A 16,578-nucleotide genomic window follows, 5' to 3' on the forward strand; every position below is an offset into this window, starting at 1 on the left:
CCTCCCCCAGCCGGGTTCCCCCACCCTTCTCACCTTGAGAGTCTCGTTTTCCTCTCGGAGCTTCTCCATTTCCTCTTGCATTTCTTCCTGCTCCTGGAGCTGCTGCGGGTGCGGCTGCGACGAAGGAGGCGCCGCCGCCTGCATGCCCCCTCCAGTTGCGCTGCCCTCTGCGCTCTGCTGGGGGCCCTCCGCTGCCGCCGCCATTGGGGAGACGGAAGGGACTGCAAGAGGCTCGCAAATGGCAGGGGCGCCAGAGACCGGGGAGCTGCGGGTGCTGCTGCCGCCGTTCTTAGTGTGCATTTGAGCCGCGGCTGCCGCCGCTGCCGCCCGCTCTTTCTTGAGGTGGAACTGGATGAGCTCAGACTGCAGACATCCTTCCTTCCAGTAGCTCCCTCCGCCACCGCTGCCACCCCCCACAACACTGCTTCCGGAGTTTCTGCTGCCGGGGCCTAGGGTTTTGCCCGCAGAGGAGGATGGTGAAGGGGAGGCCCCCTCCCCGCCGCTGCCGCCCCTCTGCTGAGCTCGTACGCCTTTCCCTCGCCAGCCCCTGGGCGGCGGCGGCGGCGGCTGCGGAGCGCCCCCCTCCCTCTCCCCGGAGCCGCTGCCGGCTCCTCCTCCTTCCCCACCCCCTCCTCCTCCTTCCCCTAGCGGAGGGGGTTCCCCGAGTTTAGCGGACACGGGCTCTAGCTCCCGGGGAGGCTCCTCCGTCGGGCCAGGCCTCCTGCCGCCCACCGGGGCCAGGGTCGCCGCGGGGGCCGCTTCAGCACCAGCCGCGAGATGGACAGCTCCCGGCACGGCCCCTTTGGGCGCCAGGGGCGCAGCCTTCTCCGCCCCGCCTCCGCCTCCGCGGGCGCTGGCCGGAGGCACCGAGCGGCTCCCGGTCTTGTTGCCTTGCTGCTGCTGCAGCTGCTGCAGTCGAACAGAATTGAGTTTAGTGCCGGTCCCCACAGGGGACCGGGTGGTCGTAGTTGTCTGCCGGACCGAATTGTCCCTTAGTCTAGCAGGTGATTGTGCACGCTGCTGCTTTCTGCTGCTGCCCTCTGGGTGCAGGCGAGCCTCAGTGGCAGAGGTGGCGGCAGAAGCTGTAGCTGTGGCAGGGGCAGCGCCCCCCGTCGGTGGCTGACTCATGGCGGTCTAGGAAGAGTCTATCAGATGAGATTTAGAATGGTCCATCACCAGATCATTCTCATTCTCTTCCCTCCTCAAGTCCTCCAACCTTCCTTTCTAATCTGGGGTAGAAACAAAAGAAGGGAAGCACACAACATGTCTGCATTGTTACAGAGCAAAGGGTGATTTCCCTAGAAAAGAGAAGTCCTAGAAAATAATGAGATTTTAAAAGCACTTAATAGAAACCCCGACTTCAGAAATAGGTGCAGAATTGTCAATTCTCATTTTGCCCAGGGAGGCGCCATCTCCATTTAATTCCATCTCAGTAAAATGGTGACGATCTGAAAGCAGCTTAATGTAACATTCTCATGGTTGCAGGTTCTGGCAACGCTGAGATATGGATCAGAAAGGAATTGGTAGGAAGGGAGATTTAGGGGAGAAAAAGGTTAGGGGATAAAGTCAGGCAAAAGCTTCAGAAGGAAAAGGAGGTGTCCACATGTTAAAGGTGAATCCCCTTTTTTAACTTTGGATTTCCTCCTCATTCAATCTGTATTTTAAAGCCTAGTTTAGTAGAAAATGTTTTATTTAATTATTATTCTCAATTAGAGGAAAAGGGTCATGATGTAGGCTTCTAGAGAAAATTTTCCGTGGATATGTGGTACTTTTCTCAGACACCTTTAACTCTTCATGTTGTTCTTGGTTAGAGAAATGCACCCATTTTCCTTTAGACTAGAGCTAAAATAAAAGTAATGAATGACTTTAAATCAACTTCAGTTTCAAGAAGGTAATGGCATTGAGAATCACCTATATGGTGTAGTTATTAGTACCCCTAAAGGTATTCTTCTTTAAGCTTTGGCAAATAATTAAAATATATATATACTTTTGGAAAGGTTCATTGGTGGCTCTGCACAATTTCTTAAATTATAGGTGATGACATCTATATTTATCCAAATTTTATAGTTTTTGTGAGTCATTTTGGTTTTAAGTGTAATTGCTAAATAGAAAATATTTTCATTCTTAAGCATCTTATTACATGTTATATATCATAGATAAAGTTTTACTTTTAAAGTGCCCAGTTCCTTCTATGGAGACAAATTCTGAGACAGAATGACCCTGCACCCCAGAAACCTGGTGCATCCTCACTCATGGTGGTAAGATAAACCCTTATTGTATATATTTTTTTACAAGATAAATCCATCACTGGCTTTTAAAATCCGGAAAATAGCAAGCCATTGCTTTATGAGGTTCTTCTCCCTAGTGATCCATCTACCTAGTTAGTCAGTTTGGTGCTTTTTCCTTAGAAATATCGTCTCTCTCTAACACACTGAAAAGAGTATGACTAGGCAGAAAGTTCTGCTTTAAAAAATTCCTCCGATGAGGAGAGGAGATGCTTGCCAGTTACTTTACTAGCATTATTCTTGTTATGGCCTATTTTAAGTATCATAACTTAGTCAACATGCATCAATTCCTCATTTTATGAAGAAATATTACTGGAAGTTTCCTTCTCCACCTGTCTTTCTTTTTCAGGGTCTCCTTCCAACTCAATTTGCAAAATAATAGGGGCGCCTGGGTGGCGCAGTCGGTTAAGCCTCCGACTTCAGCCAGGTCAGGATCTCGCTGTCAGTGGGTTCGAGCCCCGCGTCAGGCTCTGGGCTGATGGCTCAGAGCCTGGAGCCTGTTTCCAATTCTGTGTCTCCCTCTCTCTCTGCCCCTCCCCCATTCATGCTCTGTCTCTCTCTGTCCCTAAAATAAATAAATGTTGAAAAAAAATTAAAAAAAAAAAAAGAAAAATAATAGTGAATAAAGAAGACATTAGGGGGAGAAAAGTTATCCACCAACTTATTTTCTATATGTTCTCTGGAGCCTCATGCTCCTAGAATGTCTGGCCTAGTTCATGGTCATGGGTCACACTAATATGGACCACCTAAACAAGTTATATTGCCAAAGCAACCTTATTTTTGTTTTGTATTAGGCATAATCACTCCGGAGCTGAGAGCCACCAGACAACGTTTAAACTCGGTTCTCAGACAGCTTTAACCCAGGAGAAAGTTCAGGTTCCAGGAACTCGTCTCCCACAATCAAAGGTACCACGCTGTCACGTGGTTCTCACAAAGTGACAAGATGCTGTGCCCCTTCAAGGCTTCCCCCGTGGAAATAGCCGACCACGCAACCCCGGATGAGCACAAACCAACAATTTTAATCTCAAATTTTATCTGCCCACCGACCCACCCCATCTCTCATCCCCACCGTTTTAGAAATCCAGAAGAACTGCTCACTTCTCAGCAGACGCGATGTTTCGAAGTTGATGCAAATGAACAGCGCTTTCCTTCTGTTCTTCCGGCGACCTCAGGGTTTATTTTTATGCCTTTTAAAGACAAGGAAAGTTTAACTTCGTGGTATTATATGCGACTTTCTGGCTGAGCACGACTTTGGGCTGTCTTGCCTCAGTTCCACACCCAATTCTCCAAACAATGGCGTTAACGTGCAGACTCGGCGGCCCCCAGAGCCGGTTACTTCCCGCGGCCCGTGACTCGGTTGGAGCTGCGGCTCCGAGCAGGCGAACACGAGAGGTACCAAGCCGTGCCAGACGCTCCCCAGGAAGTGCACTGATATTCATGAGCTGACCTCACCGGACTGGGCAGGGGAGAGGGCGGGATTGCAAGGGAGGATAGCTCAGAAGTAACCAAAGAGAGGATACTTTCAAGAGGAAAGAGAAGAAGGCGGGGACGGGCCGGGGGCGGAGGATGGTAGGGGAGGTGGCAGGAAGACAAAAAGGCCGGAGCCACACCCGAGATGGAAGATCCTTGGCTGCGCTCAAAGTCCGTGCTGCGCTCTCATATCCCGTACTTGGCAGAAGATTCCAAAACCGCTCGAAATCGGATGCACTGGTTTTCTGCAAAGCTTTGTCCTGGACCGATCAATCTCCATCAATTATTTACTTGAGCTCTTTTCTCAGGGAGGCGTATTCGAACAGCCTTCCTGGCGTGACTGACGTCTCCTGATGCAGCTGCGAGGAGCTGGCGGACGGCTGCTGGGAGTTCTCTTTGTTCGCTCACTTCAATTCCGGTAGAGCTCTCCACGCGGTGCACCCTCCCCACCCCCAGCCCGGGCGGAGTCATCACACATCGCTTTCCCCAGTAGATAATGGTTTCCAGACCCACCGTCCCACAGACAAAGGGCTCTTGTGATGCCTCGACCAATTTAGTACAAACCGACTAAATATCCCTTTACAGAGATCGTTTACAGACGGGTTTGTCCTCGGTACATTTCCTTCTCTCCTTTATTGAGTTCTAATTTCAACTGTGAATACAAGGCGTAATTGCTAGCATCCATAATCTTTACCGTAGTGCATGTGATTAACGGGAATCATCCAATGTGTTTATAAAATGTGAGATTAAAGGCAACTCATGGGGGAAGGAGGTAATTCAGAATATATGTCTTTACAATGTACACTAATCCATACTGTTCCACAGTAATATTTTTAAAAATCCGAATAGAAATTCTTTTCCTGTTTTTTTTTTTGTTTTTTTTTTTTTTTTTTTGGGTGGGGGTGGTTGGCATGAAGATCTCCCTCCTACCTCAAAGGATTCCATCGTGAACTTGGTGATTCTCATCTTCAAGGAGAATAAAAGTAAACACTGCTTTAGAAAGGGTATTTTTTGTTTAAAAATTTTCCCATATTCTTATGTGATTTTGTAGGTATAAGGAGCTCAATATATTGAACTAATAATTTTTTATGCTAACATGAATTTTAGTATAAGACATTTTATTTTCTGAGCGTAACATCTAGCACTAAAAATAAAATAAAAACAATTTAGGAGTAGTTTGCATACAAGTAACATAATTACAGCAAAATAAAAAGATGTTCGAGTCCTGGTGATTAGTATCTCCAGCCATCTATAAGACAAATGTAGTATCAGGACAAAAACATTCATGTATTCATCTGCTCTAGAATAGAGAAGTGCTTAGTATATGCTGGGCACTGTCCAAGGTGCTAAATATGCAAAGATTAAAACAAGAAACGAGGCTCCAGCATATTGAAAGGAATTAGGATAATTTCCATATAATCCTTTGAGTACTTTTTGAAAGTGGAAATGCAGTATCTGTGACATCTATAATGAATAGTTCAGACCTCAACTAGGGTACTAAATATAAAGGGAAAAAAAACAAAGTAAAATGCAATCACAATTTATTTGGAATTTATAGTAGACAATTTGTCATTATGTACCCAAACTTGAGTTGTAATTTCCTTAAGAAATATCAAGATCCACAGGTATCATTCAACCAAACTGGATAAATTGGATAAAAATATTTTTTTCACATTAATCTTTACAAATAAAATAATATCATTAAAAATTTTTTAATGTTTATTTTTGAGAGAGAGAGATGGAGCATGAGTGGGGAGGGGGCAGAGAAAGAGGGGGACACAGAATCCAAATCTGAGCTGTCAGCACAGAGCCTGACAAAGGACTTGAACTCATGGACCATGAGATCATGACCTGAGCCGAAGTCGCATGCTTAACTGACTGAGCCACCCAGGCGTCCTGGTGAAGGTAATTATTATCACAATGCATGGGACATGTACTAATCCTAACAAATTATAAGTGATAACTACTATGTGCCTGGCACTGTAAGCTCTCATTAAATGTTAACTATTATTGTTGTTCATATTTTCAGGATAGTATTACATTAGTTTACACAAATTCTCCCATTCTTGAATTTCTTAAGGACACTTGGTTAGTCTTGGGTTATTTTATAATTGTCCATCCAAGGTAATGTAATATTATATGTTAACTATAATTATACTAAAAATTAATTGTAAATGTAGTAAATGTTTTCAAATAATACTCTTGTTTCTCTCATTATCTCTAGCACATAGTTAGTACAGGGGCTGGATTTTTATTCGTAGGCTTCAAGTGACAGAAGAAAGGTGATATTTTCAGATCCATCCTCTGTTTTTCGAAAGTACTTTACCTTGGAGATATGCTATTGTCTTGACCTTTACTGACATATGTATGCAGTCACAAGTCACATTTGTTCTCTGGACTACATTTCAGATAATGATTTATGAATCCTAGACTCCTTGCATTGTAAACATCATGATTCACATTTTTCCTTCTAAACAGATTATCCACCATATTATATATTGTGTTTAGTCTAATTTCTAGTCTACAATTTCTCAAAGTAAATATATGCATGTTGTAACTTAGCTTTGTGACCAAAAACTAGTAGTTTAATTCATATCTTGGATTCAGGCTGCTTTGTGAATGGCAGAAATTGCTACTCTACAATAATGCTTTAGTTACTCATGCATTTGCTGTTGTGTAAGTTTGCAGTTAGGTATTGCATACTCAAAATTCTGTTGCATTACTTCTATAAATGCTCATGAATATTCACCCTTGGTAATTCAAACCAGTGTCTAGGCACTCATCATAGCCGAAATGCTGTCAGATGTCTGATTTCAACATAGCCACATTGTCAATCTTAATCTCAGTGGAAAATTTTAAGAAGTCTGCTAGTTATTATGCAAATGCTATACATATTTAAAATCACCATTAAATTTCCCCTAATATCAAAATCATTCATTTTTATAACAATGTCTCAATAACTCTTTACCTCACCCCTAAATACTTCTTCATCAGTAATTAAACTGACCTAATATAAATATAGTAGGCTAATTCTCATTATGCCAAACCAACAAGAATGGCATCCTAAACTACCTTACACTTCATTAGGAAATTTTAGTTTAAGTTTTTCTTTTCTACTTCCTACCTTCCCCCATGCTGTCTAAAAAAAGTTTCTAAGTGTCTTCCTCTGCATAGACATAATAGAGAAAAGATTCTACTAATGGCAAATGGATTTGCTCTTTTTTTATGTTATTATATGCTGTCTATTTGTTAAATAAGCTGCAAAAGTAATATTTTAACATTTATTTGATCCAGTTATAGAAAAATAAGGAAAATCCCACCTATATTTTATGTTCTAGTATGCAGTTTTTTGTTGTTCTTAAATGTCAGTGAGGTTTTTATTCAATGTCTAGTCACTAAAGTTTTGGATATTATAATATGCTATGCAAAAATCAGGGCATTCTTTTATCTGATGAGCCTAGATTGCTTTGACTTGATTTATTCTTCACTCAATGGGTTTTTTTTTTAATGAGATTATTTATAAGATGTAGATTGGATATAGGGGAAACCATAATGGATACTTCAATAACTTGGGGTTGAATACCAGGCTGGAGCTATCCACACACTTTGTAAAAAAAATCAAGTTACCATTGACAATAGTATTAAAAAGATAAGAGAACAGAGTGATCATTGGAACCCAGAAAAAAGAATTTTGTGTACAGCATGCCACTTGAGAACAGTGATTTTCTTTTTCTTTTTCTTTTTCTTCTTCTTCTTCTTCTTCTTCTTCTTCTTCTTCTTCTTCTTCTTTTCTTTTCTTTTCTTTCTTTTTCTTTTTTTTTCTTTTCTTTTTCTTTTTTGTTTTGAGAGAGAAAGAGCACGAGCTGGGGGGACAGGCAGAGGGAGAAAGAGAATCTTTTTAAAAAAATTTTTTTTCAACGTTTAATTATTTTTGGGACAGAGAGAGACAGAGCATGAATGGGGGAGGGGCAGAGAGAGAGGGAGACACAGAATCGGAAACAGGCTCCAGGCTCTGAGCCATCAGCCCAGAGCCCGACGCGGGGCTCGAACTCACGGACCGCGAGATCGTGACCTGGCTGAAGTCGGACGCTTAACCGACTGCGCCACCCAGGCGCCCCAGAGAGAGAGAATCTTAAGCAGATTCCACACTCAACATGGAGCCTGACACCACAGGGCCCAATCCCACAACACTAGGATTATGACCAGAGCTGAAATCAAGAGTCGATGCTCAACCAACTGAGCCACCCAGGTGCTCCTCACACCCCCATCCCCCTCTTTTTTTAAAGAGGAGAACAGTGATTTTTCTATTGGGTGACATAGTCAGCTCATGATGACCTGACTCTCCTCCTTGCCTCTGGTCTTCTGCTGGGGCTCTCCTTGGTTGAACCAATTAAATCCAGAGGACTATGGAAGTATTTGATGTGATCCACTCATGCCTGCTTCTCCTGGTTGGAGAGCAAATTCAAAGTAGTCAAATATAAGATTCAGCACAGAGTAAAATAAGTCAGACAGAGCAAGAAAAATACCATATGATTTCATTTGTACATGGAATCTAAAAAACAAACGAAACAGAAATTGAGTCATAAATAGAACAAACTGTTGGTTGAAGGAGGGGGTAAAATGGGGAAATAGGCAAAAAAGGTGAAGGGGATTGGGAGGTATAAACTTCTAGATATAAAATAAATAAGTCACCAGAATGAAAAGTACAATATTGAGAATATAGCCAATGATATTGTAAAAGTTTTGTATGGTACAGATGGTAACTACACTTTATCATAGTGAGCACTTCGTCATGTATGTAATTGTCAAATTACTAATGCTTTACACCTGAAACTAATCAAATGTCATATGCCAGCTATACTTCAATTAAAATAAAAGGGATATGTTGGGAATGCAAGCTGGTGCAGCCACTCTGGAAAACAGTATGGAGGTTCCTCAAAAAACTAAAAATAGAACTACCCTACGATCCAGCAATTGCACTACTAGGCATTTATCCAAGGGATACAGGTGTGCTGTTTTGAAGGGACACATGCACCCCCATGTTTATAGCAGCACTATCAACAATAGCCAAAGTATGGAAAGAGTCCAAATGCCCATCGATGGATGAATGGGTAAAGAAGATGTGGTATATCTATACAATGGAGTATTACTCGGCAATCCAAAAGAATGAAATCTTGCCATTTGCAACTACGTGGATGGAACTGGAGGGTACTATGCTAAGTGAAATTGGTCAGTCAGAGAAAGACAAAAATCATATGACTTCACTCATATGAGGACTTTAAGAGACCAAACAGATGAACATAAGGGAAGGGAATCAAAAATAATATAAAAACAGGGAGGGGGACAAAACAAAAGAGACTCATAAATATGGAGAACAAACTGAGGGTTGCTGGAGGGGGTTTTGGGAGGGGGTTGCTAAATGGGTAAGGGGCACTAAGGAATCTACTCCTGAAATCATTGTTGCACTATATGCTAATTTGGATGTAAATTTTAAAAAATAAAAAACAAAACAAGTTAAAATAAATAAATAAATAAATAAATAAATAAGATGTGCAGCAAATAAGCAACAATATGATCAAGAACTCAAAGATTTTAAAATTACTGTTTCTCACAAACTCATATTTTTTTTTTAAAAAAATTTTTTTTTCAACGTTTATTTATTTTTGGGACAGAGAGAGTCAGAGCATGAACGGGGGAGGGGCAGAGAGAGAGGGAGACACAGAATCGGAAACAGGCTCCAGGCTCTGAGCCATCAGCCCAGAGCCTGACGCGGGGCTCGAACTCACGGACCGCGAGATCGTGACCTGGCTGAAGTCGGACGCTTAACCGACTGCGCCACCCAGGCGCCCCAAAACTCATATTTTTCATATGTGATAGAAATCTTAAAATTTCCATTTTCAGAAAAAGCATACATTTTGAGATATTACTTCCAACACTGGTAATGAATTTTCTCTATTGTCATTTTCATTGGAATTGCACATTAATCAATTGAAAAGATTATAATTTTTATGATATTAATTTTACCTTTACATTAACCTATCTTTTTATTTAATTAGATTGTCTTTCTGAATATGAATAATTTTTTGTTTTCCCAAAAAGCTTATACATGCTTTATTAGATTTGTTCCTAAGTATTTGATATTTTTATGCTATTATTAAAAGTGTGTTCTTTTTAAGCACATTTTAAAAACGCTTTTATTTAAATTCCAGTTAGTTAATGTACTGTGTGATTTTGGTTTCTGGTGTATATAATAGTGATTCAGCACTTCCATACAACACTCAGTGCTCATCACAAGTATACTCCTTAATGCCTATGACCCATTTAACCCAACCCTCCGTCTACCTCCTTTCTGGTAACAATCAGTTTATTCTCTCTAGTTAAGAGTCTATTTCTTGATTTGCCACTCTCTCCTTCCCCCGCCTCCCGCCCTCTGCTAATATGCTTTGTTTCTTAAATTTCACATGAGTGAAATCATATGGTATTTGTCTTTCTCTGACCGACTTATTTCACTTAACATAATACTCCCTAGCTCCATCTATAAGCACATTTTAAAATTGTGTGTTGTTAGTGTATAGAATAGCAATAGACTTTTGTATAATAACCTTCTATGCACACGTCTTGCTGTATTCTTCTATCATTTCCATTTTTTATTAGATGATTATATTATGTAAAAATAATGAATACAATTTTCTTCTTTCTAATCCTTTTGCCTTAAATTTATTTTTTTTTCCATCTTATTATACTGGTTAGGACTTCTGGTACAATATTGAATAAAAATAGTGATGATGGAATATTACTAAATTTGGAATAAATGAGAACATTCTCATCTTGATATAGTGTATCCACAAAAAATTATCTCACGAATGGTGAGATCATGACCTGAGCCGAAGTTGGAAACTTAAATGACTGAGCCACCCAGGTGCCCCAATAGAAAATATTATTTAAAAAGATATGTATCATTATACCTACAAAATAGGTAATATGTATCTCAATACACCAAATAAGAAATGCATACCTTTTTAAAGAAAATAGTGAACTCTTATTCAGAAAAATTATATTAGGCCTATGTCAACTAATAGATTGATATTCACAAATGTTAATAGGAGGACTCAGTATCTTAAACATTTTTATAATGAATTAATAGAGAATTAATAGTTCAGAGAATGCCAATCAAAATCCCACAATTTGCTTTTTGAATTATAGCAGTTTGATTTTTGTATGTGAAGTGTGAGGGTCAAGAATAACCATGATACAGGGGCGCCTGGGTGGCTCCGTTGGTTAAGCATCCAACTTCAGCTCAGGTCTTGATCTCATGGTCCATGATTTCGAGCCCCACTTCCAGCTCTGTGCCGACAGCTCAGAGCCTGGAGCCTGCTTCGGATTCTGTATCTCCCTCTCTCTCTGCCCCTTCCCAATGTATGCACTCCCTCAAAAATAAATAAACATTTTAAAAAAAAAAGAATAACCATGATTCAAAGTGAGTTAACATACCTTATGAGATATTGATATTTAAACTTTATTTTTTAATGTTCATCCATTTTTGAGTGAGAGATATGCAACTTATTTGCTGCATATCTTTTTATTTATTTATTTATTTTAACTTGTTTTGTTTTTTATTTTTTAAAATTTACATCCAAATTAGCATATAGTGCAACAATGATTTCAGGAGTAGATTCCTTAGTGCCCCTTACCCATTTAGCCCATCCCCCCTCCCAAAACCCCTCCAGCAACCCTCAGTTTGTTCTCCATATTTATGAGTCTCTTTTGTTTTGTCCCCCTCCCTGTTTTTATATTATTTTTGATTCCCTTCCCTTATGTTCATCTGTTTGGTCTCTTAAAGTCCTCATATGAGTGAAGTCATATGATTTTTGTCTTTCTCTGACTGACCAATTTCACTTAGCATAGTACCCTCCAGTTCCATCCACGTAGTTACAAATGGCAAGATTTCATTCTTTTGGATTGCCGAGTAATACTCCATTGTATAGATATACCACATCTTCTTTACCCATTCATCCATCGATGGGCATTTGGACTCTTTCCATACTTTGGCTATTGTTGATAGTGCTGCTATAAACATGGGGGTGCATGTGTCCCTTCGAAACAGCACACCTGTATCCCTTGGATAAATGCCTAGTAGTGCAATTGCTGGATCGTAGGGTAGTTCTATTTTTAGTTTTTTGAGGAACCTCCATACTGTTTTCCAGAGTGGCTGCACCAGTTTGCATTCCCACCAACAATGCAAAAGAGATCCTCTTTCTCCACATCCTTGCCAACATCTGTTGTTGCCTGAATTGTTAATGTCAGCCATTCTGACAGGTGTGAGGTGGTATCTCATTGTGGTCTTGATTTGTATTTCCCTGATGATGAGTGATGTTGAGCATTTTTTCATATGTCGGTTGGCCATCTGGATGTCTTCTTTGGAGAAGTGTCTATTCATGTCTTTTGCTGATTTCTTCACTGGATAATTTGTTTTTTGGGTGTTGAGTTTGATAAGTTCTTTACAGATTTTGGATACTAACCCTTTATCTGATATGTGGTTTGCAAATATCTTCTCCCATTCTGTCGGTTACCTTTTAGTTTTGCTGATTGTTTCCTTCACTGTGCAGAAGCTTTTATTTTGATGATGTCCCAGTAGTTCCTTTTTTGATTTTGTTTCCCTTGCCTCTGGAGACATGTTGAGTAAGAAGTTGCTGTGGCCAAGATCAAAGAGGTTTTTGCCTGCTTTCTCCTCCAGGATTTTGATGGCTTCCTGTCTTACATTGCGGTCTTTCATCCATTTTGAGTTTATTTTTGTGTATGGTGTAAGAAAGCGGTCCAGGTTCATTCTTCTGCATGTCACTGTCCAGTTTTCCCAGCACCACTTGCTGAAAAGACTATCTTTATTCCATTGGTTATTCTTTCCTGCTTTGTCAAAGATTGATTGGCCATACATTTGTGGGTTCATTTCTGGGTTCTCTATTCTGTTCCATTGATCTGAATGTCTGCTCTTGTGCCAGTACCATACGGTCTTGATGGTTACAGCTTTGCAATATAGCTTGAAGTCTGGGATTGTGATGCCTCCAGCTTTGGTTTTCTTTTTCCAAATTGCTTTGGTTATTCCGGGCCTTTTCTGGTTCCATACAAATTTTAGGATTGTTTGTTCTAGCTCCGTGAAGAATGCTGGTGTTATTTTATAGGTATTGCATAGAATATGTAGATTGCCTTGGGTAGTATTGACATTTTAGCAATATTTGTTCTTCCTACCCAGGGCCATGGAATCTTTTTCCATTTCTTTGTGTCTTCTTCAATTTCTTTGATAAGCTTTCTATAGTTTTCAGTGTATAGATTTTTCACCTCGTTGGTTATATTTATTCCTAGGTATTTTATGCTTTTTGGTGCAACTGAAAATGGATTGATTCCTGGATTTCTCTTTCTCTTGCTTCATTGTTGGTGTATAGGAATGAAACCGATTTCTGTGCATTGATTTTATATCCTGCAACTTTGCTGAATTCGTGAATCAGTTCTAGCAGATTTTTGGTGGAATCTTTTGGGTTTTCCATATAGAGTATCATGTCATCTGTGAAGAGTGAAAGTTTGACCTCCCTCTGGACGATTTGGATGCCTTTTATTTTTTGTGTTGTCTGATTGCAGAGGCTAAAACTTCCAATACTATGTTGAATAACAGTGGCAAGAGTGGACATCCCTGTCTTGTTCCTGACCTTAGGGGGAAAGCTTTCAGTTTTTCCCCATTGAGGATGATATTAGCATTGGGTCGTTCATATATGGCTTTTATGATCTCGAAGTGTGATCCTTCTATCCCTACTTTCTTGAGGGTTTTTATCAAGAAAGGATGCTGTATTTTGTCAAATGCTTTCTCTGCATCTATTGAGAAGATCATATGATTCTTGTCCTTTCTTTTATTGATGTGATGAATCAATTTAATTGTTTTGTGGATATTGAACCAGCCCTGCATCCCAGGTATAAATCCCACTTGGTAGTCGTGAATAACTTTTTTAATGTATTGTTGGATCTGTTGGCTAATATCTTGTTGAGGATTTTTGCATCCATGTTCATCAGGGAAATTGGTCTATACTTCTCCTTTTTTGTGGGGTCTCTGTGTGGTTTTGGAATCAAGGTAATGCTGGCTAGAAAGAGTTTGGAAGTTTTCCTTCCATTTCTATTTTTTGGAACAGCTTCAAGAGAATAGGTGTTAACTCTTCCTTAAATGTTTGGTAGAATTCCCCTGGAAAGCCATCTGGTCCTGGGCTCTTGTTTTTTGGCACATTTTTGATTACTAATTCGATTTCCTTACTGGTTATGGGCCTGTTCAAATTTTCTATTTCTTCCTGTTTCAGTTTTGGTAGTGTGTATGTTTCTAGGAAGTTGTCTATTTCTTCCAGATTGCCCATTTCATATAATTGCTCATAATATTCTCTTACTATTGTTTTTATTTCTGTTGTGTTGGTTGTGATCTCTCCTCTTTCATTCTTGATTTTACTTATTTGGGTCCTTTCCTTTTTCTTCTTGATCAAACTGGCTAGTGGTTTATCAATTTTGTTAATTCTTTCAAAGAACCAGCTTCTGGTTTCATTGATTTGTTCTGTATTTTTTGGTTTTGATAGCATTAATTTCTGCTCTAATCTTTATTATTTCCTGTCTTCCGCTGTTTTTGGGTTTTATTTGTTGTTCTTTTTCCAGTTCCTTAAGGTGTAAGGTTAGGTTGTGTATCTGAGATCTTTCTTCCTTCTTTAGGAAGGCCTGGATTGCTATATACTTTCCTCTTATGACCGTCTTTCCTGCGTCCCAGAATTTTGGGGTGTGGTGTTATCATTTTCATTGACTTCCACACACTTTTTAATTTCCTCTTTAACTGCTTGGTTAGCCCATTCATTCTTTAGTAGGGTGTTCTTCAGTCTCCAAGTATTTGTTACCTTTCCAATTTTTTTCTTGTGGTTGATTTCGAGTTTCATAGCGTTGTGGTCTGAAAATATGCACGGTATGATCTTGATCTTTTTGTACTTACTTAGGGCTGATTTGTGTCCCACTATATGGTCTCTTCTGGAGAACGTTCCATGTGCACTGGAGAAGAATGTATATTCTGCTGCTTTAGGATGAAATGTTCTGAATATATCTGTTCAGTCCATCTGGGCCAGTGTGTCATTCAAAGCCATTGTTTCCTTGTTGAGTTTTTGATTAGATGATCTGTCCATTGCTGTGAGTGGGGTGTTGAAGTCTCCTACTATTATGGTATTACTATTGATGAGTTTCTTTATGTTTGTGATTAGTTGATTTATATATTTGGGCTCTCCCACATTTGGTGCATAAATGTTTACAATTGTTAGGTCTTCTTCGTGGATAGACCCCTTGATTATGATATAATGCCCCTCTGAATCTCTTGATACAGTCTTTATTTTAAAGTCTAGATTGTCTGATATAAGTATGGGTACTCTGGCTTTCTTTTGTTGACCATTAGCATGATAGATGGTTCTCCATCCCCTTATTTTCAATCTGAAGGTGTCTTTAGGTCTAAAGTGTGTCTCTTGTAAACATCATATAGATGGATCTTGTTTTCTTATCCATTCTGTCACCCTATGTCTTTTGATTGGCGCATTTTATCCATTGATGTTTAGAGTGAGTACTGTAAGATATGAATTTATTGCCATTATGATGCTTCCAGAATTGGAGTTTCTGGTGGTGTTCTCTGGTCCTTTTTAATCTTTGCTGCTTTTATACTATATATATATATATATATATATATATATATATATATATATATAATCTTTTCTCCGCTAAGAGAGTCCCCCTTATAATTTCTTGCAGGGCTGGTTTAGTGGTCAGAAACTCATTTAATTTTTGTTTGTCTGAGAAACCTTTTATCTCTCCTTCTTTTTGAATGACAGCCTTGCTGGATAAAGACTTCTTGGCTGCATATTTTTCTGATTCAGCACATTGAATATATCCTGCCACTCCTTTCTGGCCTGCCAAGTTTCTGTGGATAGGTCTGCTGCAAACCTGATCTGTCTTCCCTTGTAGGTTAGGGACTTTTTTCCCTTGCTGCTTTTATGATTCTCTCCTTGCCTGAGTATTTTGTGAATTTGACTATGCTATGCCTTGTTGATGGTCGGTTTTTGTTGAATCTAATGGGAGTCCTCTGTGCTTCCTGGAGTTTGATGTCTGTGTCTTTCCTCAGGTTAGGAAAGTTTTCAACTATGATTTGCTCACATAATCCTCCTTCCCCTATTTGTCTCTCTTCCTCTTCTGGGACCCCTATGATTCTGATGTTGTTCCTTTTTAATGAGTCACTGATTTCTCTAATTCTTAAATTGTGCTCTTTTGCCTTAATCTCCCTCTTTTTTCTTTCTGCTTCATTATTCTCTATATGTTTGTCCTCTGTATCGCGGATTCTCTGTTCTGCCTTGTCCATCCTTGCCACGGCTGCATCCATCTGTGATTGCAGCTCAATTATAGCATTTTTAATTTCATCCTGGCTATTTTTTACTTTTTTTATCTCTGCAGAAAGGGATTCTAATTTATTTTCGACTCCAGCTAGTATTCTTATTATCGTGATTCTAAATTCTGGTTCATACATCTTGCTTGTATCTGTGTTGGTTAAATCCCTGGCTGTCGTTTCCTTATGCTCTTTCTTTTGGGATGAATTCCTTCATTTTTTCATTTTGAAGGGAGAAAAGGAATTAATGAGGTAGAAAAATTGAAATTAAAGAAAACTACAATTGAAAAAAATATTAAAATTCAAAATTAATAATTAAAAGCACATACACACAAAAATATAATAAATGATGCTAGATCCTAGGTGTGTTTGGCCTGGGTGTTGAAAGTGGTTTGG

At 39.6% G+C, this 16,578-nt stretch overlaps 1 protein-coding gene across 3 annotated transcripts in view; it reads right to left on the minus strand.

Annotated features, from left to right (window-relative positions):
• Nucleotides 1-4,183, minus strand: part of MTCL3 (MTCL family member 3) — a 56,415-nt gene extending 52,232 nt beyond the window's left edge. For all 3 annotated transcript variants that reach the window (XR_015251534.1, XM_086707787.1, XM_086707788.1), the window contains exons 1-2: nt 3,384-4,183; nt 34-1,229 (exon numbers count right to left, since the gene is read on the minus strand). Coding sequence is in view for 2 of the 3 variants with exons in the window: in XM_086707787.1 (XP_086563913.1) it covers nt 34-1,128 (1,095 nt within the window). In the remaining variant the exon portion in view is untranslated. The remainder of the gene's footprint in view (nt 1-33; nt 1,230-3,383) is intronic.
• Nucleotides 4,184-16,578: the final 12,395 nt, after the last annotated feature.

This window comes from Puma concolor, chromosome B2 (assembly GCF_028749965.1).
Source record: "Puma concolor isolate L17-30 chromosome B2, mPumCon1.1.hap2, whole genome shotgun sequence".
Lineage (NCBI taxonomy): Eukaryota > Metazoa > Chordata > Mammalia > Carnivora > Felidae > Puma > Puma concolor.